The sequence below is a fragment of the Megascapheus bottae genome, chromosome 12 (assembly GCF_031878675.1).
Source record: "Megascapheus bottae isolate mThoBot1 chromosome 12, mThoBot2.hap1, whole genome shotgun sequence".
Lineage (NCBI taxonomy): Eukaryota > Metazoa > Chordata > Mammalia > Rodentia > Geomyidae > Megascapheus > Megascapheus bottae.
The window spans coordinates 41,512,894-41,538,887 of NC_143520.1; the positions used below are offsets into that span (position 1 = coordinate 41,512,894).

Genomic DNA, 25,994 nt, shown 5'->3' on the forward strand with positions numbered 1-25,994 from the left:
ATGTCAGAATAATGACAAGCAGTATATTAATATGCTTCCCAATGCAAAGTTAAAAATTTAAATTGTATTAAAGGCATTATTGAACTTTTCTCTGAGTAGATACAATAGCTTTCACACATTGATACAATGTAGAAATAAAAACAAAGTCAAACTTCATTGAAATTTCCTTTTTTTCCCTATCTTCAAGTGAAAGGCAAAGAAGAGACAGATAGGAAATTGATGGGTATCAATTTAAGTGGATGAATTACTGCTTAGCATTAAAGATTTGCAGGGCACACAAAGATATTTCTGTATTTATGTATACTTTGGTTAAAACTCCCACTTGCTGATATAAATGATAAATTCTAAGTATGTGTATATATTTTTATTCCCTCTGGGCCAAACCTGGAGCTTGAACTTGGAATCTGGGCTCTGTCGAGTGTTTTGGTTCAAGGTAGCATTCTACCACTTGAGCGAGAGCTCTATTTCTGGCTTTTAGATGATCAGTTGGAGGTAAGTGACTCAGATTTTCTGGCTTGGGCTGGCTTGGAACAATGATCCTCAGATCTCAGCATATGAAATAACTAGAGTTACAGGTTGAGTCGCTGGCCTCTAACGGCTCTAAGTGTTCTGACTTAGAAATCTATAAACTTATTTGTGCTATTGGATAAATGCCCAGGAGTGGCTATGTCATAGGGAAGCTCTACGTTTAGTCTCTGCCCCCCCCAAACCCTCCACTGTCGGTCATGGGGCTTGAACTCTGGGTCTGGGTGCTGTCCCTGAGCTCTTCAGCTCAAGGCTATGGCCCTACTTCTGGGCCTGGGCATTATCCTTGAGCTTTTCAGCTCAAGGCTACCACCCTATCCCTGGAGCCACAGTGCCACTTCTACTTTTCTAGTAGTTAAATGGAGATAAGAATCTCACAGACTTTTGTGTCTGGGCTGGCTTTGAACCTTGGTCCTCAGATCTCAGCCTCCTGGGTAGCTAGTGAGCCACCGTGCTGGGCTATTTTTAATCTTTTGAGGATCCATATTACTTTCCAAAGTAGTTGAACAAGTTTACGTTCCCACCAGCAGGGTAGTAGTATTCCCTTTTGGCCACATTCCAGCCAGCATGTTATTAGTTTTCTTGGTAATAACCATTCTAACTAGAGGAAGGCGGAATCTCAATGTCATTTTGAGTTATATTTCTTTTATGGCCAGAGATATTGAACATTTCTTCATGTGTCTGTTGGTCATTCTCACTTCTTCAGAGAAGTCTTTAGGCCATTTATTGAATTGTTGCTGCTTTAAAAATTTGGGTAGGTTTGAAATTTTAAGGTCTAAATATATTTTAGATATGAGGCCCTTGTCTGATTTTTGCTGGTAAAAATCTTCTCCCAATCTGTGACCTTTCTATGTATATGGCGACTATATCCTTTGCCATACACAAACTCTTCACTTCGATGCAATCACATTTGTCCAGTCTTTAGACTTATTAGCAGCTCTTTCTGAAAAATATGTTTGGCCTGGGAGATTAGGAAGCATTTTGGGCTGAAAGAGCAGGGAAGGTAACACACCTGGCCATCAGATAAAAGTCACTGTCCTCTCAAAGCTGTCTGATATTGCTGGATGGAGCCAGATACCAGCTCACATCTGCCTTCCTTCACAAGGCACACTGATCTCCTCCCAGTTTCACCCACAATCAAACCCCTCAGGTTTGGAGTCTCCTGTTCTTTCGTCTGACAGTCCTTTTCTCTCTTTCCATTTCTTCTACTTACTACCCACATTTTCCTCCACCTGGCACAACTCCTCTTCTCCTGAATTTGAGTGCATTTCTACTGGTTAGGCAGAAGTCTCCTCATTCTTTCCCATCAGATTGGGAACTCCAGGAAATTAGGAGCTAACTTCTTTTTTATGGGGCAACTAGTGCCACTGACCCTGTGGGAATGCATTCAATATCTGTCAATTGCCCTTCTGCCTCTGAGTCTTCCAGTGGGAGCCCCGAACTGATGGAGCCATCTGTGTGAGGTCATTTTCTAAGCCACTGTTGAAAAGAACTCCACAGTCTTTGTCTTAGAGTTTCGTTCCTAGGCAGCAGCTCCCAATCTCTCTTCCTCTCCTTCTCCCTCTGTCTCCATGCCATGAAGAATGAATGCCGTCCATGACCTCAACAAAATCAAATCACTAAAGGATGGCAAATGGCAGAAAACAATGAACATATGCTTCTTGATAACTTCATCCTAGCTGATCTGAGCTCTGTCACATTACATTATTCCCTGGGCAAGGTTTCAGCTGTGTTTACGGGAGACATTCAGTATATGAAAAGACCTGACCTGTACTCTTTAAGAGTATTATGGCCATGAGTGACAATGGATGGCTGATTTTTTTAAAAACATGTTAGAGGAGACTAAGGAGACATGACAATTAAAGGCAATGCCTAATTCTGAATTGGATCCAGAAACTGAATAAAGGTCTTAGTGTGAACACTAGGGAAGAGAAGTAAGATACTAATGCTAATTTGGTTTAAATCATTGTCCTGCATTCTATACACTGTTACCACTAGAGGAAGCAGGATAAATGGTGTATCTGAAGCCTGTAAGATTCAAACTGTTTTTTACATGAATGAAAAGTAAAATAACAGCAAGAAAATCAACAGGATTAGAAGAGGGAAGGAAGTAAATACTTGTATACCAGCAGTCATGGAATCATTATTTACAATAGACAAAGGAGGAAACAGCCCTAATGCCCACTAACAGGTGGATAAATAACACAAACGCAGAATATTTGTACAACTGTATTAATATATTTAGTTATAAAATTTATTGTAAAAACTTAAAAAATATGGAAAATATCTATCTATCCATCCATCTATGTACCTACCTGTTGGCAGAAATAGAAACTGAAAGATCTTAAACACTCCAATTAATGTCTATTAGTGATACGGGCATAAAACTGACATATAGATTCAGAGTATAAGACAGAGTCCAGAAATTTAATAGCCAAGTAATCTTCCAAAGGGTGTCAGGAACACATTTTACAAAGTCGTGTTGGGCCAGGGTGTCACTAGCTCACACCCACAATCCTAGCTACTCATAAGTCTGAGATATAACCATTGAGATTCAAAGTCAGCCTGGGCAGGAAGGTCTGTGAGATTCTTCTTTTTTTTTTTAATAGATTTTTTAAACATTGATTTTTACATCATATTTCAAATGACGTATTTAACAAACAAATATTCAAGAAGGGAATCTCTATATATAATCACTGGCACTTAGATTTTAGAACATAATTAAAAGTAGGGTGAGGGTTTTTAAGTCATAGATACATATTAATCTATGTAATAAAACATGTCTATAGATCTGTGAGCTTCTTATCTCCAACTAATCATCAGAAAACTGGAAGTGGCACTGTATCAGAATGGTAGAGCTAGCCTTGAGCAAAAAAAGCTCAGGGACAGTACCCAGGCCAAAAGTTAAAGCCTCATGACAAAAAAAAAAGTGTTGGGGAAACTGGATATCTATGTGCAGAATGAAATCAGAATGTGGTCTAGTGGTAGAGTGCCTGCCTAGCATGCATGAAGCCCTCAGTTCGATTCCTCTATACCACATATACAGAAAAATCTGCAAGTGGTGCTGTGGCTCAAGTGGTAAATCACTAGTCTTGAGAAAGCCCCAGGACAGTGCCCAGGCCTTGAGTTCAAATCTCAGGACTGGCAAAAGACAAAAGAAAAAAAAAAGATGCCAACCAGAATTAATCACCAAGTGAAAAAGAAGTATGTGGAACAGGGCAAAATGTTTTCAAATAATGTATCTGATAAGGATTTAAAAACATACAAAGGATTCCTATATCACAGTAGCAAAAACAACCCATTTAAAATAGGCAAAGTATCTGAATAGGCATTTCTTTAAAAATAGAGAGGCAATGGATCAGGAAAACGCAAGTCAAAGTGACAATGAGATATCACCTCAAGCTTGTTAGAATGGCTATTATCAAAAAAACCAAAAAAAAAAAAAAGAATGAATTTCACTATAGCCATTATGGAAAACAGTATAGAGTCTTCTCAAAAAATGAGGAAAAGAACTATCACACAGAGCAGGAATTACACTTTCCTGCGTGGAAATTTTATATCAAAGGATATTGAATGAGGATATTGAAAAGACATCTAAAAACCCCACTCATAACAACACAATTTATTAACTGCTAATCAAAAATGAAGAAACTGTGTGTATGCACCAGATTGAGTATTTTAAAACTCAAAAGAAATCCTGCCATTTGTAACAACATGGATAAACCTACAGGACTTTGGGCTGACTGAAATAAGCCAGACTCAGACCCACCTGTGGAACCTGAACGAGCAGAACTCACCTAAGTAGAGTTTAACCGTAGCTGCCCAAGGACGTAGGGTGAATATAGAGAGAAACACTGATTACAGAGCACAAACACTCAGTTCTATAAACTGAGCAAGTTCTCAAAATCTGCTGTGCAACATGGTGACTACAGTTAGTACACTTCAGTGTACACGTGGAACTTCCCATGATGCATGCGTGTGTACACACACACACACACACACACACACACACACACACACGTCTTTCATCAAGGAGTTAGTTTTATAGTGTATATGCACATTAATCAAGTTATAGATGTTAAATACATTGCTTCTATCTGTGAATATAAAACACAACAACCCACCCCCCAGGGATGACTTACATCAATTTTCTACTCCAAACTCCAATGTTTGAAGGTAATTATTCACAAGCAAAAGGAGAAACTCCTACTAAACTGAGACCTGTTGCCTGCTGGGGCATGTCTTTTATAAACTTTCCCCAACACCATGCTAGATCTGTGTGGCTTAACTCTGTATGCAGCACCTGGCACACAGGTGTGCATTATTACTGAGTAATGCACGAACAAAGCAACCTCTCCAAAAGAAACAGCTCACCAAGGTGAAAAGTTCAAATTTAGTACACCAGCAGAAGGAGTAAGTAAGCAAGAAAACACACAATTAACTCTTGGCAAAGGTCACCTTGCACCATGGTTAAGCTCTGTAAGATAATAGATGCATCAGTTGCTCTACCTTTCTTTTGGCCATTTCACCACTGATAGAAAAGTCTGGAGGAAAGAATTCTCAAAATAACCCATGGAAAGATTTCTGCCTCATCAGTGAAGAATAATCACGGACAATGCATATTAGGTACTATCTGGGACAAAGGAAAGCAAACCAGAAGGATTTAAAAGCAGCAGAAGTAGCTGGGCACGGCGGCTCATACCTGTACTCTTTGCTTTACTCTGGAGGCTAGGATCTGAGGATCACGGTTGAAAGCCATCCTGGGCACTAAAGTCCATGACACTCTCATCTCCAATTTACCACTAGAAAACTGGAAGTGGTGCTGTGGCTCCAGGGGTAGGGTGGTAACCTTGAGCTGAAGAGCTCCGGGACAGCATCCAGGCCCAGAGTTCAAGCCCTATGACAGACACAGACACAGACACAGACACACACACACACACACACACACACACACACACGCAGCAGCAGAACTGAAAAGTAAATGCTTTAAAGCTGCCATGTTACAGGAGAACTGGCTGTCTGTGGGTGTAAGCCCCCAGCTAGAGGACCTGAGAGACTCCAAGCCAGAGCCACATATTACCTACCCGAAACTAACAAGAAATCTAATTTATGGTTTCTTACACATACCGGTTTCTTCCCACATACAGAAGCACTAAGCTTCACTCACACTTAGCTGGAAATGACTTTTGTTTATTGCTTCAAATCAAATCCAACTATCCTCCATGGTGATTTGTCACCCACTGAGGATTTATAAGAGGATGTGTGAAGACAATTACAACAGAAACAAGGCTTCTGTGAACAGCAAGGGCAGCGTTACTTTCCAGGATGATGCCTGTTGGTAGTAAACTACAGAACCAGGTGCATTACTTTAATCACACATGATACATCTTGTGTCTTGAGGTGGAAGTTCTTTGAAAACGTTCATAAGCTACTAGGCTACTTTTTTTGTGTGTGTTCTAGTACTAAGAATTCATGGGCTGGTGCTGTCCCTTAGTTTTTTCATTTAAAGATTTAAGCCACAGCTCCACCTCTGGCTTTTTTACTGGTTAGAGATAAGAGTCTCATGGACTTTCCTGGCTAGGATAGCTTCGAACCACAATTCTCAGCTCTCAGCCTTTTGAGAGCTAGGATTATAGGCATAGGCCACCATGACACCTGGCTCAGAGGCTACTTTTCTCCACAGCATATCATGGAAGGTTGATTCTCCATGAAGGTTTTACTCAGTTGATCTCATTCTCTAAACACCAGAGTTCAGGCCATAATCAGAAGGCCTGACCACTGGTATGTTAAGTTACACCCTTTGTGGTGGTGGATGCAGATTGAGATCCTGACCCTGCTGCTAACAAGGTGATGTGATCATCATTCATCTCCCTGAGCCTCAGGATCTGCCCTACAAGCCTTTCCGCATGCTCTGCTCCCAACCACATAAGATGGTTGGAAGCACCTGTAGATGGGTTCACCATCTGTACACCAAGAAATACATAAAAAATACTTGATGCTGAACATGTGCACATGTTTTTCCTCCTTATTCTTCCCTAACCAAGTTAGTACAACAGCTATTTACAGCTAAGTCATCTAGAGATGATTTATACAAACGCGGTGCTATTTTATATAGGTGTCTTGAATATTCCCAAGTTTTTAGTATCTGTATATGCAAAGGGGCAGGGCTGAAACCAATTTTTGATGGACAATGAAAAAAAATCACTATCATTGTTACATAGTATTACAATATTATTAATTATTCTATTGCTAGAATAGAACCCAGGACCTTGTGCATACTAGACAAGTACTCTAACTGAGCTACTCCTGAATTCCTTTTTTTTTTTCTTCTTACTGAATGTAGAGTCATTTTGATACTCACCTCTCTCAGTGTTGGCTTGCCAATGAAAAAGTCTGTGTTTTTGCTGCTTTTGGGTGGGTTGAACCTGGGATTCAGAAAAGCACATCCGTTTGCAATGGCTTCCAGGGGAGCTGGGCCCTCATAAGGAAACCCAAGCCCAACGAACAACTGTAAGACAAGACGACAGGCATCACATAAACATCTCAGTCAGGACTGGCCTCCCTGGCTCACAGGGGCTTTTCCTGTTGCCCATTCTTTTGCGTACCTCGGGCACTCTGGAAGGTTAACCGACCTGGGGCAGGGAGGGTAAAGAAAAGGGGCTTATGCTAAGATCTGCAAAACACGACAGAGACCCCTGGTGAAGTAGTGTGGTTAAGCAAACTCTCCTCTGCTAAGCAAGCAAAGAAATTTGTGTGTGTGTGTGTGTGTGTGTGTTTGTGCGTGTGTGTGACATGAGGGGGATAGAGAGGTTGGGGAGTACTAAAAGAAAAACAACAACAAAACCCAAGACCCAACAATCATCTTTCTGTAACTCCCCAGGAGACATGACTGGAAAAACACTTGCTTAACTAAACAGAAGGTTTCTTCATTGAAGCAGTGGAACAACAGGCCCTTTCAAGGGCTGCTGGGCCAGGGACAGAAAGGTCACTTGGCGGTTTGATTACAGTTCAAATGGAACTGCTTTCAAACGATGGTAGGTCAGTAAACACAGGTTTCCATAATGGTTTTTTCATTGGGGGACGCCAACATCTCGGTTTTTATTTTCCCCTGGGTGGGGGCAGAGGGAGCTCTGCAGGGTCCATCTGCCAGGGGACGGCCCTCGCCAGCAGACACACCATGCAATTTCTGCAAGCAGACAATAGATGGCAGCAAACACATGCCAGCAAAATCAGGATCACAGTACCAGCCTGGAGTTGCAGTGACACAGGGGCATGCTGCTGCTTCAGCTGCTCCGATTCTTGAACCCCACAAATCAAACAGCACTTCATAGAAAAAAACTTCACCATATACCCTCAGTGTGGGAACACTCCCCACACTGCTGGGGTTATGCAGGCCAGGGACTCTGGCCTCCAAAGCCTGGGCTAGGTGCACTCTGGGTTCTCTGCCCAGATCAAGGAGTCTAATTGCTCCAGTGCCCATCGGAACATCAAGTGACAAAAGTCAATGGGGTTCTAGAGCAGGGCAGATATTCCTTTTGGAGGAAGAACAGGTCAGGGGACTGGTGACTGGATTGAGCTTGGGGCTCCACTTCCTCCTTTCCCCATAGAAGCCCTAGAGTGGCTTGAGAAAGGTTAGCTTTGGAGACTGTGGGGTTCATGCTGGCAGGTTCCCTGGGCAACACTAAAGATGCAAAACTGCATGCACCAGGGCAGCACAAACCATGGCTCAGAACTGACATTTTGGGACAGTCATCTAGCTCCTAAAGGATCTCTGGGGTGAGAAAGTAAAAGCTCAGGTTTTCTAAAAGAATACCCTATTAACTCCTATTCTCCATATTCAACTGTGGCTCACGCTTGTAATCCTTGCTACTCAGGAGGCTGAGATCTGAGGATCGTGGTTCAAAGCCAGCCCAGGCACTGAAGTCTGTGAAACTCTTACTTCCAATTAACCACCAAAAAATTGGAAGTGGTGCTGTGGCTCAAGGGGTAGGATGGTAGCCTTGAGCTGAAGAGCTCAGGGACAGTGCTCAGGCCCAGAGTTCAAGCCCCACGACCGACCAAAAAAAAAATTCAACTGTGCTGTTTTAGGAGGAATAACATGTCTGATTTCCAGCAAAGTTTTTTTTTTTTTTTGCCAGTACTGGGCTTGAACTCAGGGCCTGAGCACTGTCCTTGGGCTTTCCTCAAGGCTAGAATTCTACCCTGAGCCACTGCACCACTTTGGCTTTTTCTATGTATGTGGTACCGAGGAATCGAACCCAGGTTTTTGTGCATGTTAGGCAGGCATTCTACCACTATGCCAAACTCCTGGCCTCCAGCAAACCTATTCTATGGCTAGGGTATCCACGGGGGGGAGGGGGCAGGGAGAAAATAGGCTTTGAGAGCTCCATTACTGGCTGGGTCATTCCTTCTAAGGTAGAAGTACCATCACAAGCCATAACGGGGAGGGAAACATGGTGGTGGAATTTGTGATACTGCAGGAGAGAGGAAAATCTCTATAGGATCCAGATACCTCTGCTCTGGATCTTTTTATTCCTTATTGAGCAGAAGTGAGATTATTGGAACTCATGCCAACAAGAAATGTTCTGGCCTTGTGGCTCAGAGGTAGAGAGGCTGGACAGACAGCACAGAAAACACGAGGCAAGAGTGGTATGTGCTAGCCTCCTAAGACATTCTAGCTCACTCAGCACCAAGTTCAAGGTAACCATTCTTAGGGCTTTTGATGTCTGTGCTGTCTTCCCCATCGTCTTCTGGGGAAGATGTGCCAGCTGTCCGTGGACAATGACCTCTCTCAGGCCATGACTGGGCACTGGATAGTATAAAACATCATCATTCTGACACAGACTGGGTCTCCATGGGCTTAAGGAGGAGAGTTGGAGCCCACAATATTTCCTGACCTCCAAAAATCAGGGCCTGCCATCAAATGCAGATATCAATAGAAAAAGTACAATGCTTGTCAATTTAAATAGGAAAATTGTGGCAAAAAATAATTATCTCTTTCAGACCAACCGATCTGAACCTATTAATTAAGAGGATTTGAGGCTGCTGCTTAATGGACTAGAATGTGACCTAAGTCTAATTATATCTTTTAACAATCTACACCAATTTCTATGCACTGCTGACAACAGAATATCTTAGTACACATCAAGTAAACAATTTGAGCTAACTCTCTCCAGCCTTACTATTTTCAAGAGAAGCTTAAATACTATACAATTTCTTGGCAATGAGGTTTCTCATCACACTAATTAAGATTGCAGGAAATGCATGACTTGGAAACACCAAATAACAGTTTTCTGTCATTTCTGTCAATAAGCAATTTTCCCCTCTGGCTTCCTGGATAGTCATTACCTGTGACTTTACAATGGAGCAGATGTATGAAGGTCAAATAGTACATTTGAGGGTTGAATGATAAAAAGGTTGGCAGTAAATTCACATCCATTCATCAACTTCTGCATGCTGTAGACTTGCCACACACGGGTACCTAGGCTAAACCAAATTGTGTTGTCTCTTATCTTTCACTGTTGCTTCATTGGGCTCACAGATTTCCTTAGCATAGATGCAAGAGACAGGAGGCAAGAACGCATTCAAGTATCAAAGCTCAACTCCTCAAAAGAAAACAGGCTCTATTTTATGTCTGGCTTTGCCTGGCCCTTGTTAGGTTTAGAAACAAACCTAACAAGGATATATGGGTGATGGAACAATCTCCACAGTTCCACCAATGAAAAAGATTACACAGAAAGATTAAATGCCCGAAAATGAAAATTATGAATCAATGTTAAGCCAGACAGAATGCCATACCTCATAATTCTGGCACAGGATGGCCTATGTATCGAAAGATCAATTAAACCACCCAGAACTTTTCACTTTATGAAAGAGGTTAACACAATTTCGTGGCCCTAAGTGGGGGACACTTAGCAAAGATTCCTTTAACTATACACCAGGAAGTTCTTAGGATAACTACATGGTATAAAATGGCCAGAACAAGGTAGGATTAACAGCGTTCATTGCTCTGTAAGGAAGACCCAAGCACTCAGGTTTGAGTCCTAAGGACATGGTTTCTTAGTTCAATAATTGTCTATTGCTTCTGAGGTTCATTTCTAATCTGTATTAGTGAAGATAATACAGGGGATTTATACTTCAGTGTCTCACCCTAAAATGGAGGAAATAATAGTGCATAATTTTCTGAGTTGACATGAAAATTACATAGATATTACATAGAACTATCCCAACTATCCCAGGAATTGATGTTTGGTAAACTATTGCCAAATAGTTACCACATGTTCAAATCCAGATTCAACTTCACACAGCTGTAATCATGTCCCGGTTTCATTTGGCTTGGGTTTAGGGGAGTTTTGGGGGTTTTTTTGGGGGGGCTTGAACTCAGGGCCTAAGCATTGTCCTTGGGCTTCTTCCTCAAGGCTCGTGCTCTGCCACTTGAGCCATAGGACTACTTCCAGCGTTTCTATATATGTGGTACCAAACAATCAAACATGGGTCTTTGTGCATGCTAGGAGAGCACTCTTCCACTAGGCCAAACAGGAGAGTTTTGAATACACGAATTTTACAGGATGTTCTGCACCCACATTGCCTTTATGAATTCTCACTGTTTCACAAGGTATCTAGATGAGGGAGCTGAGAAATATTTATCAGGAGAGAGAGATGGTACGCTTCACTGTGGCTGCTCTATAGGCCAATTCCACTACTTGCCTCGCTCATTATTGCTAAGTCATGCTTGTTCCTTCTTCATTCAGTGAATGGGAATCTCCATGTTTCTGATGCAAAGTAGTGCTTTTATTACTTTAGAAAGAACCAATACAATGGCTAGGGATGGAAAAAACACTATTTTACTGAGAAGTACTGCTTTTATGTAACCTGAAGGGTCCCTTTCTGGCCACCTGTCTTCCTCAAACACCTGACACTGAAGGATGAGATTAACAATGGACAAGTTCTTTCCCATTCTGATTGGTTCCATCTTCTAACACACTCCCAACTCTGACTCACTGTGCCTGCTGGCTGGCTTTGGTGAAGATCTACAGGGGCCAATAAGGCTGGGACAATGGTATGGATTTAAGTACTCAAAGTTGGTTACTATACCAACCCAAAGGCTTTTTCTTGGGCCAGACTTCCAGTCCACTCCCAGAGACCAACTAACCAGGCTACAGATACAACTGCAGGATCCAAAGCTCCTACATTTTCATTTGTCCTTAACATTAAATCAAATGCATTCTAGTTTGTATATTCATGGACCTGAAGATGGGGCTGCAAGAGAATATCTGGGTAAATTTTTAATCGGAGACGTGGAACATCTGCAGGTGGGCCTTTCTGAAATGGTCATTTCAAGCTAGCTTGGGCATCACTACCTTGGAGAAGCCTTTCCTTGATTGCTTGCCTTCTACCAGTTCCAGACTAGGCTTATGAGTAAGTAGCCAACAGCAAGGCTGCACCAATGAAACCTTAGCCCTGGCTTTGTTGTAACTGGGTTCTAACTCAAGATCACAGGCTCTTGTGGTAAGAAAAAAAAAATCCACAGCAAGGACTTAGCATAGGATCCTGGCACCTGATAAGGCATAGAGACAGCAGATCAGTTACAGTAAATACCATGGTCATGCTCAGTATAACACACATGTACTGGCTCTTGGTCTCTGCAGATGGCTCACCCAGCCACTTTACTGACTTCACGGTCACCATCAATATATTTTCTGAAAGGGCCAAGGTTTTGAACTCAGGACTTCATGTTTGCTAGGAAGATAATCTTCTAGGTAAGCCATGTGCACAAGGGTGAAATATATCTAGACCAATAGATACATACTTGTAGGATAAATGAGCAAAAGTATAAACACTAATAAATTCTTTCTAGTAATTGTGTCTGTGTAATACTGGTGAAAATGTTCTGTGTGGCTTGGCTAGGGAGGCAGTTTTTATTTTTTGGTGGTATTGGGGTTTGAACTCAGGGTCTTAAGCTTACTAGGCAGGCATTCTACCACTACTTAAGCCATACCCTCAGCTCTTTGGCATTGGTTATTTTTCAGGTGGGGTCTCCTTTATTGGTATAAGCTGGATTGGATAACAGTCCGCCTACTTAGGCCTATTATATAGTTGGGATTACAGGTACATACTACTATGCCTATCTTTTAAAATTAATTTTTAATTTTTATTTTGAGGTGGGTCTTGATAAGTTTTTTGTTTGTTTTTGCCTGAATTGGCCTTGAACTGTGATCCTTCTGATTTCTTCCTACTGAAGTATTTGGGAATTCAGGCTTCAGTCAACCCTTCTGGTCCTGGGTGCAATTTTGCTCTGGAGGTTAAAAGAGTTACTGACTTATGCTCTGCACTCTTCATTCCACATCCATATGTGGGGCAGGGGAGAGGGAGGGGAAGGTGGGAGAGGATACATGCACATTCACTCTTTTCCCTTTTCTATATGGGAGGGAGAAGATCTAAAGTATTTTCCAGGATTAAGTCTGCTGGAGATGGCTTCCTGACAGGGAATGGCAATGGTTGGTGGGGCTTCTCCAAAGCAAGTGAGTACTTGGGTTGCCACTCACAGGGCCTGGAGACCTGGTCAGCACCACAGAGAGCCAGGCTCAGGGCCTCAGAAGGGCAACATCCTGTGCTAGGAGATCTCAGAGATGAAAATGCATGACTCATGAGAATAAGAATGAATCACGCCTAGAGCCAAGGCCCCTGGGTCCCACATGGCCAGTGGATTTCATCCTGACTGCGGCTTTGTGTAATATCTCTTTCCAGAATGCTTAGAATCAGAAGTAGCTCAGATTTTTCACATATTCATAATGAGAAGTCCTGGGATGGGCCCAAAGTCTAAATGAAACATTTGCTTCGTTTCACATATATTGTATACAATAACCTGCAAGTTGTTTTATACAACCTGCACTTTGACTGTCACCTGTCACCTAAAGTTAGGTATGGCATTGTCTCCTATTGGCACTCTACAAATTTGCATCCTGTAGCATTTGGGACTTCTGGTTTTCATATTGTGTGTGATCAACCAGCAGGCGAGCACTTCCTGCAAGCCAGGCACTGTTTTAAGCACTGGAAGAAGATATCTGTGACCACAATAATTGAAGCTTCCCTAAACTTGTGGAGCTTTCACAGAATCTGGTGCCAGGGATGGGGAAATCTCAAGCTAAAGTTTGCACAGATATTTCAAAATCCATCTAAGCCTAGTAACAGTTTTGTGTGGTTATTTTGGGGGGTGGAGGGGAAGTGAGGTGTTAGGGGACTGTTTGGTTTAGCACACACTTCATGTTTGCCAAGCCTGTTGAAGGCTTCTCTGTGCGGGAACCAGGATCATCCAGGGCAACTCAATTCTAGGAAGGGGAGTGGTGGGAAGTTTGCATAGATAAGGGGACAGCAATACAAGCAATAGCAGCAACTTCATTTTATATGCTACAGCTGCAGTTTCCTCTTGGCTACAGAAAGGAAGGTATGTATCTGGCTACAAATTAGAGCTCTTCACTACCTTGGAGCCACTACCACAGCGGTATATAGTAAATGAAGGTGCTATTTAGTATGGCTCACATAATTAGGAAATTTCTGATGGAAGACAGGAGAAGGTGGATGTGAAAAGGTTCAAACTAGGAAAGTAAAGAAGAAACACATGGAAAGAGATGGAGACTTAAGTACAAAAATAAAAACATGCTGCCCGGGTGAGACCTGGTTTGCAAGCTCTAGCTCCACTCTGATTTTACTGTAATGACTCATTTGTGATCTCTCGATAAATCATCCATCCATCCATCCATTTATTCATTCAAATTTATACCTGTAGAAAAACAGACTTTTAGACTTCAACAAATTCTCAGTGTTTTTAGTTCTATTATATTGTTACATCTAATTCTTGTTTTATTCCCAGGCTCTCGAAAGCAAGCATCTGCTAGAGATGCCCAAGCCTCAGATGGCATGTCAGGACAAAATGCTGCTAAGCAAGGAATTTCTTAGGGCTTGGTTGGGGGGAGGGGAGGGCTAGGGAGAGGGCTGGAGATTCAAAGATGGCTCATGAAAAAAAAAGTAACGAGCATAAGGACGGTGAAATATCAATCATTTCTGTATCGCTGAAATCTCTTGAGGAGACCAGACTTGTTTCTCTCTGCAGTTACGTGTCTGAGGAACTTGTGGTCTCATTCATTCTGCAGTTTCAGTTCTCCATTTCCAATGTGGATGGGAATAAATCGCTTTTAAATTACTAGCAAGGAGCTGGACGTAGGAAAAGCCATAAAGGCAAAGCCAGACTGGTCTTTTCTGGCATTATTTCAAAGCCTGAATTTCCCTCATTTTCATGGCTACTGCTGAGATCTGAGTGGAAGGAGAATCTGGGTGATACATTGCCTTGCTCTTGTCACATTTGCCAATGATTTGAGCCACAATCTCAACAAGGAGTATTTTAATTTCTTGCTGTCAGATAAGCAGGCTCTATGTAATTCAATCAGTGACATCCTCAGAAGGCACTCATTTTTCAAGGATGAATATATTCCTCTTGTGCATTCTGTGGCTGATAGGCCATCTCCACTATTGTGGCTCTGTCTTTTGGGCCTCTTTGCTTGTGCTCCCTTCGACATCAGGGACCTTGGTTTTGGTCTAGCTCCATTTTCTGACAAGTAAAATGGATGGTAGGTAAGGGTTCTTTTACAATTTGCAAGGCTGAGCAAGGCATTCAAGAGGCTGGGTTAATAGAAGTGTGTGAGACAGTAATGACACACTGCGGAAAACCAGCTCTGCCAAATGTTATTTTAAAGGAACTTGAACTTTTTGCACAATCTGATGTGGCAGAAAGTAAAATGAGGCAAATGGCAAAAATAGCATCATCCTTAAAGGGCCTGGACATTCTGAAGATCCTAAAATGTCAAGCTAAGACAGAGGTGATGGGAAGCAGTGAAACTGGGACACACGTCACTCTGGCAGGGCGCAGACAGTCATCAGACTATACAGGTGACCTTGAGTGAAAATAGAGGAAACAAGACAGAACAGGTTTTTGGATAAAGAGTTTAAGAAAATCTGTCAAACCTCCTTATTCATGACACCAGACAGATAACCTAAAAGTAGAAAGAATCAAAGTGTGTGTGTATGATGACCAAGAACAATTGTTTTGGCTAGAGGGGGACCATTTTGAGTTCTTCAGTTTAGAGCCAGGTGCTGGTGGATCATGCTTATAATCCTAGCTACCCAGGAGGCTGATAGTTAAAGGACTGTAATTTAAAGTCAGGTAGGGCAGAAAAAGGAACTCTGTCTCCAAATAACTATCAAAAAGGAGTACTGGACCCAGGGATCAAGTGGTAGAGCATTAACCAAGCAAGTAAGCCAAGGAAGCATGGGTTGCTGGGTATAAACCCAAATTCAAAAGAACATACACACATGCAACAAACAGTAACAATTCTTATGAGGATGCTATCCCAAGGGCCAAGCAGCACTCTAATTTGCAATTTAAGAAAATGCAAGGTGAATCTGCCTCTGTGACTCAACTATAGTTTACTTCAGACAAGTCCAGCTCTCCAGCAATTACAATCATACCTGTTTGTCTTTCTCTTAACACTGCCTTGAGATTTAAAGAGGATAACACTTGCAAATGCACCTTCTAAGAAGAAACTGTCACATGAGGATTAGCAATTGTCAGTCTATGTCATGGACTCCATAGCCTTAACTACTCTCTCCTGCCTGGCACACAAAGACAGTGTGCTGACAACACGCTCCCCTGTGTTTAGGGGACATTGAAGAAGCACATCCACTTACTGCTTTTTACTTTTCCCTCTCTGGCAGGTAGTACCTCCTCAATGTTCAGAAAAATCACAAGTAAGAACTCAGAAAGACACATAAGGGAGTTTATCTAATCTTCAAGGGCAAACTTCTGGTTTAGTCACAAGCTCCCTCCCTTCATTTGGTATTTTCTCGAGAGCATATGGAAAGGACTGGTGTTAAAAACAATATACCATCATGCTATAGCTTAGCAAAGTAGTTCTCAGGGTGTTCTAACCATTGCTACTATCTGATCTCTGATCAGGCCTCTAATAGTCAGACCCCTACCTCATCATAGTATTTGTCCTTCCATTATTTTTCCATGATGCTTTTCCCTACTCCCTCAGCAGGAACTGGCCTTCACATCAACTTCTTCAGCTCCCAGAACATACTTGCGGAAGGAGGTGTGAAAGGAAAAGCACATGGGTAACCTCATTCCTGGGGTGGTGACTCAGTGGAAGGTTCAGCATCCCTAGCTTCCTGTTTCGAGAGAAAAAGCCCATCCTATTAGTTGGGGCCTGAACTTTTCCTTTTTGTGGCTCTGTTCCCAGGTGTGTGTGTGTGCATGCGCGTGCGCACACATGTATGTATGCATGATATTAGGGATCATACCTATGGCCTTGCATCTGCTAGAGCAACTGGTATACCACTTATCTGTGCCCTTGGCCCTGTAAATGCTTTTATTTTTAATTATACAAATACATTTTGGGAGCAAAATCAGTGAGCACATTTGGAGAAAACTGTTCAAAGCCTATTGTCACCCATGGCAATTGCTATACCAAACTCAGCCCAGTTATAGCCTGGAGCCCAGTTATAGCCTGGAGATCACCTAAACTGATGAAATGAAAAGCAGCGAAGATGATCTCACTTTCAACACCAATGGACAGGGCTGGGTATATGGGTGATCAAATCTATTGAAAGCTTACCTTGGTTTCTCGGAGAAGAAACTGCAGGTCTCGTCCACTGAGGATGCCATGGTTTTTCACGTAGCTGGGAATGTTCTTTGTGCTGGTGCCATAGACAGTGGCGTGCACTTCCATGTATGTGTGGATCATGTCCAAGTACATCTTCTTATTCTAAAGAAGGAACACAAGAAGAGAGCATTTTTTCTTCCCCTTTCATTCAGCCTGTATAACAACTGCCTATTAGGATTGAATGTGTCCTAGGCATCAGAAGTCACAGCAATTCAAGTTCTTAAACAAGAAATTTGTCAACCCAACTTCTGAAACTTCTTTTAGCTAAAATGTTGAGGGCCACACAGTCATACATCCACTGTGCCATTTTTTTGTGTGTTGTTTTGATAGTTCTGGGGCTTGAACTTGGGGCCTGGGCACTGTCCTTGGGGTTTCTTAAAGCTAGAGCTCTATCCCTTTGAGCCAAAGCACCAGTCTTTTTTTCCTGTGTATGTGGTACCGAGGAATCGAACCCAGTGCTTCGTGCATGCTAGGCAAGCACTCTACCAGTAGGCCTTGCTTCTGGCCCCACTGTGCCATTTTCTAAGCAACAACACATTATATAGCAACATAATACTGCATACCCACAACAGCTTATGGGTTTTTGAAGTTCCATCCTCATTTTACAAATTACCAGGGACTCAACACATTGCTCTTGGCTGATTCTCTATTTTGGGAAAGGAAATCTGAAGACGGAGGCTCAGCGAAGATAGTTGGCCTGAGATATTTATCCAGAGATGTTAAACTGTCCCAAAGGAATATGAACATTTATAGTTCTTGCCAGTATTTCTAGTGATGATTAACTCATGTTGTCAGAACAGGATCCCACTTAGTTCTGCTCTTGGGGTGAGGAGAGTTCCCACACAATGGACAGATGGAGGCAGCCACTGGAGGATGAGAAAACACAGGTAGGCCAAAGCAGAAAAAAAGGTATGTGGAAACTTTGATGAGCTATGAAACATTTGAGAGTTGTTTTACTTTTCATTTGAGGCAAAAGCAAACCCCCTTCCTGTATTTTGCAGGCCCTGAGTTTGAGGCACTTTTTGAAATGAAAACCACCTGGGAGCGGAAGCAAGCTCACTTTCTCTTCCACTTCATGTTTCCGTGTGACTAAGTAGAACAAGCTGGATTTTGTAGTATGGCTTTTTTTTTTTGAATGCAGTTCTGTAATGTTTCCCAGGTGTTTTTTTTTTGTTGTTGTTGTTTGCTTGTTTTATTTTTTGTTTTAAAGGATAAAGTTGTGTCTTCCATTCCAAGGCTTTTTTTGGACACTTGGGGCAAATCTAGTCAAAGCAGGTTCTGTGACTAAGGACATGGGGGCAGCAGCTACCACAGTGGAGGGCAAGGGAGGCAGACTCTGGGGAAGTGGGTTGTGATCTGCTCTCTGTCATTCCTTATCCTGTCTGTTCCTATTCAGTTTTGGGAAACTACTTCAAAACCAAGGCACATGATTAAAAAATAAAACAGTGAGTTCAGAGACAAGGATGCCCACTCTCTCCACCTTCTCTTTAACATAGTATTAGAATTCCTAGCCAGAGCAATAAGGCAAGAAGCAAGCTTAAAGGGGATCCAAATAGGGAAAGAGGAAGTGAAACTTTCTCTCTTTGCAGATGACATGATTCTGTACTTAAAGAACCATATAGACTCCACTCCCAAGCTCCTTGAGCTGATTCAAAACTTTGGCAAGGTAGCAGGGTATAAAATTAACCTTCAAAAATCAACTGTCTTCCTATATGCCAACAGTGAGAAGAACAAGGCAACAATCAGGAAAGCAACTCCTTTTGCAATAGCCTTAAAGAAAATAAAAGTACCTAGGAATTAACTTAACTAAGAATGTAAAGGACCTTTTTGATGAAAACTTTAAAACCCTGAAAAAACAGAACTGAGGAAATGGAAAAACCTCCCATGCTCCTGGATTGGAAGAATCAACATCGTGAAAATGGCAGTCTTGCCAAGGGCTATCGACAAATTCAACATAATTCCCATCAATATCCCAATGTCATTCTTTAAAGAAGTAGAAGAAGCAATCCAAAAATTCATATGGAATAATAAAAGACCCCGTGTAGCAAAAACACTTCTTAGCAGAAAGAACTGTGCAGGAGGAATTTCAATACCAAACTTTAGACTCTATTATAGAGCTATAGTGACCAAAACCACTTGGTACTGGCACAAGAACAGGCCTGAAGACCAATGGAATAGAACTGAGGACCCAGATATTAAACCACAGACCTATGGCCACTTAATCTTTGACAAGGGAGCCAAAAAAAAAAAATAGAATGGAAGAAAGACAGCCTCTTCAACAAGTGGTGCTGGCAGAACTGGTTAAGCACCTGCAGAAAACTAAAGTTGGATCCTTCTTTGTCACCCTGCACTAGAATTAACTCCAAATGGATCAAAGACCTGGAGGTAAAAGCCGACACACTGAAAACTTTACAAGAAGGAATAGGAGATACACTAGGCCTCCTTGGTATAGGTCGAAACTTTCTTAATAAGGACCAAGAGTCACAACAAATCAGAGAAAGGCTGGATAAGTGGGACTGCATTAAACTGCAGAGCTTCTGTATGGCAAAGGACATAGCTAGTAAATTAATTAGGAAGCCTACAGAGTGGGAGAAAATCTTCATTAACCATACAACGGACAAAGGCCTCATATCTAAAACATATCAACAGCTCAAAAAATTGAATCACTTCAAAACCAATCTCCAAAGAAACAACCATCCCATTAAAAGATGGGCCAAAGACTTAAAGAGAGTCTTCTCTGAAGAAGAAATAAAAATGGCCTATAGACACATGAAGAAATGCTGGACATCTCTGGTCATAAAAGAAATGCAAATCAAAACAACCCTAAGATTCCACCTCACTCCAGTTAGAATGGCCAGCATCAAGAAAACTACTAACAGCATCTGTTGATGCTGGAGGGGATGTGGCCAGGAGGCATCACTACTACACTGTTGGTGGGAGTGCAAACTTGTTCAACCACTATGGAAAGCAGTATGGCAGTTCCTGAAAAAGACTAAACCAAAGGCATAACCCAAAGGCTCTCAAATTCAGCTACCTATACTGCACTCTCTCAGCCTGAAGCTCACTGGAGGCTAAAGGACCCTAAGAGGTTTCTGGTTACAATCTCTTGACTCAAGTTTGAGTCCAAACATCCAACTATCTCCCAAGATTTTCAATGTGGTGCCTGGTGTGCTGTAGTCACTTCCAACTAGACAAATCTAAAAGATGCATCACCTTACCGTACCAACATCTTCCAAAGCTTGAAGATTTGACATCAGTTTTCCTACCAGGTATCTGGACATTTGTTCCTGAACCCCTGAGCCCCAACACATCAAATTTGTCAGAAAGATCTGTTGACGCTGCCTCTGCCAGGCTCTGACCTGATCTTCTTCATCTGAATTATACTATAATTAATATAAACAGAATCACTTAATTGTGTTTCTTTTTGGTGGTACTGTGGTCTCACATTTGTTAAGCAGGTGCTCTACTGCTTGACCCATGTCCCTAGCCTAAGACGGTCTGTTTTTGCCCAGGCCAGCATTAGATTGTGACCCTTCTACTTACTACTTCCCATATGGCTGGGATCAATGATGCATACCATCCACTGAGACGAGGTCTTTAAAACTCTCTTTTTCAAAGTGAAGACACTGACCTCAAACTCATGTCCTCATAATCCAAACTGCTCAGAAGGCAGAGATTAGAAACGCGAGCCTACTAACAGCATCTTAATGTACCTCTCATGGCTCAAAAACAGGATACAAATTCTCCATGATTTCTGCAAGTAAACAGCACTGAATCACTGCAAAGTAATTGCATGGTTCAATACTCCTTTTGCAAACTTCTGTAACAGAGAAGCTACATTATGCATAGGTAATGTCTATACATGTAGTCATTTGTAGCTGAAGTATAAAAATACATGTTGAGGATGAAATTAAATTTCAGATATTGGTTACTTTGGATAGTTTGCAGAGGCAGATGGCACTTTTGCAAAATTTGTAACATCATTTTCATGTTAAAATATTGTTAAGATACCAATATTTATAAATATGGGTAGTATTTGGATGTCTGGTATGCTTTGAGTGTGTATTCCACAAGTGGACCTGTTGGAAATTTGTATGTTAATGGTATTTGGAAGTGGAGCTTTTAAGAATTAGAATGAGATGAGCACTTGAGGATGGGGCTCTTATCACTTAACACTACTGTTGTTATGAGAAGAGAGATCTCAGCTAGCACATGTGATAACCAGTGTCTTCTCATGTGATAACCAGTGACATGTTAAGATGTAGCACCGGGCACTCTCTGGGCTCCAAGCAGATGCTCTCCAACTTTATAGCTTCCAGATTCATTAGTCAAATTTTTTTTTTTGCCAGTCCTGGGGCTTGAATTCAGGGCCTGAACACTGTCCTTGGGCTTTCTGAAGGCTAGTGCTCTACCAAAGAGCCACAGCACCACTTTTAGCTTTTTTTTTCTATATATGTGGTACTGAGGAATCAAACTCTGGTCTTTGTGTATGTTAGGCAAGCACTCTACTAGTAGGCCAAACTCCTGGCCCCTAGACTTTTGTTCTTTGTAAATTACCCAGTCTTAAATATTTTTGTACAGAAGTAGGAAATGTACTATGGCCATGCCTTACTTTGTATAAGTCTACATCTTTGTCTTATTTCAGAATTAAAATAGATGTAATCATGAGTGAATAAATGCCAGTCTGCCCCAAGACTCCCAAACTTGTACCATGGCCCCATGGTGGAAGGCTTGGTTCCCGCCATCAAGAATTCAAAGAATCTCTTTCCCTCTTCAGTGTACACTCAACTTCTGAGCTTAGGAGAGTGCGGTGCACACCAGCAATCCTAGCTAACCTGGAATGTTATCAGGCAGATCATACTTTGAAGATATGTCATAAATAGTTTGTAATATCCATTCCAATCAATAAAAAAACTGCACGTGGTGGTGAAATAGGAAGTTCCGGTCTACTTGGTGTCATCATGGCGACATGATGGATGTCAGCATCTGGCATCTTGTATTTATGGGGAGGGGAAAAGGTAAAGCCCCCACCTTTCCCTGGAGATTTGACTGACAGGTTACTAAACCTGTCAGACCAGTGCCTGGGACTAGGAATTTCCTGTATCCCTGCCCTTGAACCTAACCCTATTTAGGCCCAGACCAGCTCACCATACCATGTGTCCTGTTTTCTGGCTTTTCTCTGGTCACCATGGCATCCCAGTTCAGCTCCCTATTGTAGCTGAATTGGTTTGTTGGTATTGTTTTGCTCTTTCTTTCTTCTTATAGCTCAGTTGACAATATTAAGTGTATTTGTGGGGCTGCTGGTCTTTGAGACAGGAGTTCACCATGCAATCACTGGCCTTTGAACAAAGACTCCGTGATTCAACCTCTCAAAATGTGGCTCTTCTGTTTTCTCCCTTATAACAGTGGCATGTATCTATCATTGCAGCTAATGGAGACTAGAAAGACACTGGTCTAAGCCGGCCTGTGAATAAATGTGAGCCTTTATCTGGAAAATAACTACAGTGAAAATGGCTGGCAGCGAGGCTCAAGTGGTAGAGCACTTGCCTGGCAAATGTTAGTAGTGTAAAAATAAAAAATAGAAATTCAAAGAAAAGTGGGCCTGCTTGCCTTTCCTTCGGTGTTGGAAGCGTGGGAAGCAGGGAGTGGTACGGGAGGTGGGAGGTCTTCTCCAGCACATCTCCTTTCCCTTCCACATCCTGGTCCTCTAGGTATGGGGTGAAGGTGGTAATACAGGTCCAGAAGTCCCACCAATCTAAGAACTAGGTCACCATCACTTCCGAGAACTCTTTCCTCCTTCGACTTGAGGCCAAAGTCAAAGAAATCATCTCCTGCCAAACTCCTGCCATCTACTTATTTCTCAAGACACAGTTCAGGGCTTGCACTATTCACCACACCATAGCATATCACCATAGGAAAGCCCCCCTCCAGGTCCCAGGTGGGTGGCTGACAGCCCCTCATTGCTTTCTAGCTCCAGTCTGATTTAAATTCCCAGTAAAAACAACGAATCTAACTGATTAAAATTTCAATCTACCTAATCCTATCTAGGGGAGAGGAGATGTGAATAAAAAGGAGAGTCTAAACCAGTCAGCCTGCGCTACTGTCAGGGTGTCTCTGGGCTGTATAATTATGTCCGTAGGTGGAGGCAGATGAGATTGCAGAACTGGTAGTAAGCTATGTAGAGCTGGTATGGTAAGCATTAAGAAAACAATTCAGTCTCACTCAGCAACCCTTGTGTGAGGGGTAGGCCAAATGCAGAATGGGAGAATCTCTTACATCAAGAATGGGGCCATAGGAAAGTACTTGGGCTTTGCCCTAGGTTGGATACTATGTACTGTTCTTCTCCCCAGTAACTGCTGAGCTCCCAATGCAGGCAGGCAGGCAGGCAGGCAGGCAGGCAGGCAGGCAGGCAGGCAGTCTCTCCTGGATACTAGCTTCCTTTATCCACAGGACATTACAGTACTTGCTACTTTTTCAAAACAATTCCTTAGCCCTGCTCACCACTGGTTCATCCAAGGGCAAAGATCTGGTGAGTTCCACCAAGGGGAATCCTCCTGGAATGCTGGATAGGGATGGATGAAATCAACCCTCTCCAGAGCACCAAAACTGAACTGCTCCAGCTGAACTGGAGCTGGACAAGCAGGGTCCAGGCAGAGAGAAATGGAGTCATGACACACAAAACAGGCCAAGTGAAAGGTTCTTGCTCCACAGTTCCAGTTATATCTAAGCTCAGGTACATCCTGTCCTCTCCCTGTGTTCTAAGAATTAGCCTACCCCTCTCGTTGCCCTGGCTAGTGAAGTTAGGTATCATGTTAGGTACTGCAAGAAGTGCAGGCAGGTACTAATGGCTCATGTCAGAATCCTAGCTATTCAGGAGGCTATGCTCTGAGGATCATGACTCAAAGAAAGCTTCGGCAGAAAAGTCCACGAGACTCGTTTCTCAATTAGCCAGCAAGAAAAACAAACAACAAAAAAATTCCCAACAACCCACAGAAAAAAAAAAGAACAAAAACATAGAAGTAGGATGGGGCTGGGAGTTTGGCCTAGTGGTAGAGTGCTTGCCTAGCATGCACAAAGACCCGGGTTTGATTCCTCGGTACCCCACATACACAGAAAAAAGCCGGAAGTGGTGCTGAGGCTCAAGTGGTAGAGCTCTAGCCTTGAGAAAGTCCAAGGACAGTGCTCAGGCCTTGAGCGCAAGCCCAAGAACGGCAAAAAAACAAAACAAAAAACAAAAAAAAAAACCCCATAGAAGTAGGATTATGGCTCAAGTGGAAAAGTGCCAGCCATAAGTGGAAAAGCCAAGTAAGAGATTTAGATCTTGAATTCAAGCCTCAATATTGGCACAAGCATGTATGTGCACATATGTGTATACACACACACACACACACACACACACACACACACACACACACGCACAGTGTCTTGACCAGTACACTATGGCCACATATTTTATAGACCTTTTTCATCATTTTCTAAATAAATCTTCACAAATAAATTGGCCCATTGTATAGTTTTTACAAATCTAGTTGCTCCATGTACATTACCAGTAGAAAATACTGGAGTTAAAAAATGCATTTGATATACTAATAAATCCCTTATCAGTTGAATAAAAAATATAATCCAACCCATAAATTTGGGACCATGTACACCCAATAATGAATTTTATTTGATTCTTTAAGAAATACAAGGCCATAGAGTGTAACTGAAATCAAACTAGTTGTGAAAGTCCCTTTATTGTTGCTGGGACATCCATCCTTCCTGAACATCTGTGGTGAACTTTGTCAGCTAGTGAAGATAAGCCAGTGGCAATGTAGCTCCAGGAAGTACTAGATGCTTTCAGAGAGGCAAGATTTTGTCCTTCTCTGGGACAGTATCAGCTGCAAACTAGGCTAAGTGAGGAATGTTGGACTCATTAACTCTACTCATTGGTAGACTCGTAAGGCTTTCTCAGGATTCACCTCTTCCATCCTCCCTGACATCCATCCGTCATAACCTTGTCTGAATGGTGGTACACACATAGCTTGTAAGCCTTCTCCAATGCTCCAGGCTGTCTGCTCTGGATTTGCGGGCAATGTTTATGCCAGCCAGGCCGGGAAGAAGTTATTCTATGGAATGAGAGGCTAAGAGTCCCTTTCCTGAGCAGCATCCCAGAAGTATAAGGAATTGGGTCAATGGGACAGTGCAGAAAAAAAAAGTAAGCCTATTATTTTTCTCTCTTTCAGAGTAAGGTAGAGCTCAGCTCCTGAGCCACCCAGGGTCCCTAGTGCTGCCAGGTCAGTGTGACCCTTAGTAAAGCAGAGGTCAGTGTGGTCTCATACTCCATCATGCCATCTTGCACTGCCCTTTGCCCCAGTAAGCCCAGTTGTCCTCACTTCTCCATGGGGGACAGTTCTAAGACACCCCTCCCCTCAATGAATGCCTGAATCCCTGCACAGTGCCAATTCTTTTTAAAATTATACATGGATATGCCTGAATTATTTTACACTCGTAAGTTAGGCAAGTTAGGCATAGTAAGGAATAAACAATAACAAGAAAAAAGAGAGTGATGGCAGCATTTTTTTTTTAAATTTAGGTTACTTAGAATCTGTCAATTGTTTATTTCTGGAATTTTCCATGTAGTGTATTGTGGATCACAGACAACTAGAACTAAAGATAAAACTAAAGACAAGGGGGTGGGGTGGGACTGTTATACATGCATCTGCCTCAGTCCCCGCTTTCTGCTCACCAGCTTCCACTCACTCAGTTCAT

At 42.2% G+C, this 25,994-nt stretch overlaps 1 protein-coding gene across 1 annotated transcript in view; it reads right to left on the reverse strand.

Annotated features, from left to right (window-relative positions):
- The window catches only part of Mgat5 (alpha-1,6-mannosylglycoprotein 6-beta-N-acetylglucosaminyltransferase), a 320,121-nt gene that overhangs the window by 28,714 nt on the left and 265,413 nt on the right, over window positions 1-25,994 (reverse strand). Inside the window, exons 12-13 of the mRNA XM_090342912.1 lie at window positions 17,196-17,345; window positions 6,887-7,033 (exon numbers count right to left, since the gene is read on the reverse strand). Of these exons, the coding sequence (XP_090199038.1) occupies window positions 6,887-7,033; window positions 17,196-17,345 (297 nt within the window). The remainder of the gene's footprint in view (window positions 1-6,886; window positions 7,034-17,195; window positions 17,346-25,994) is intronic.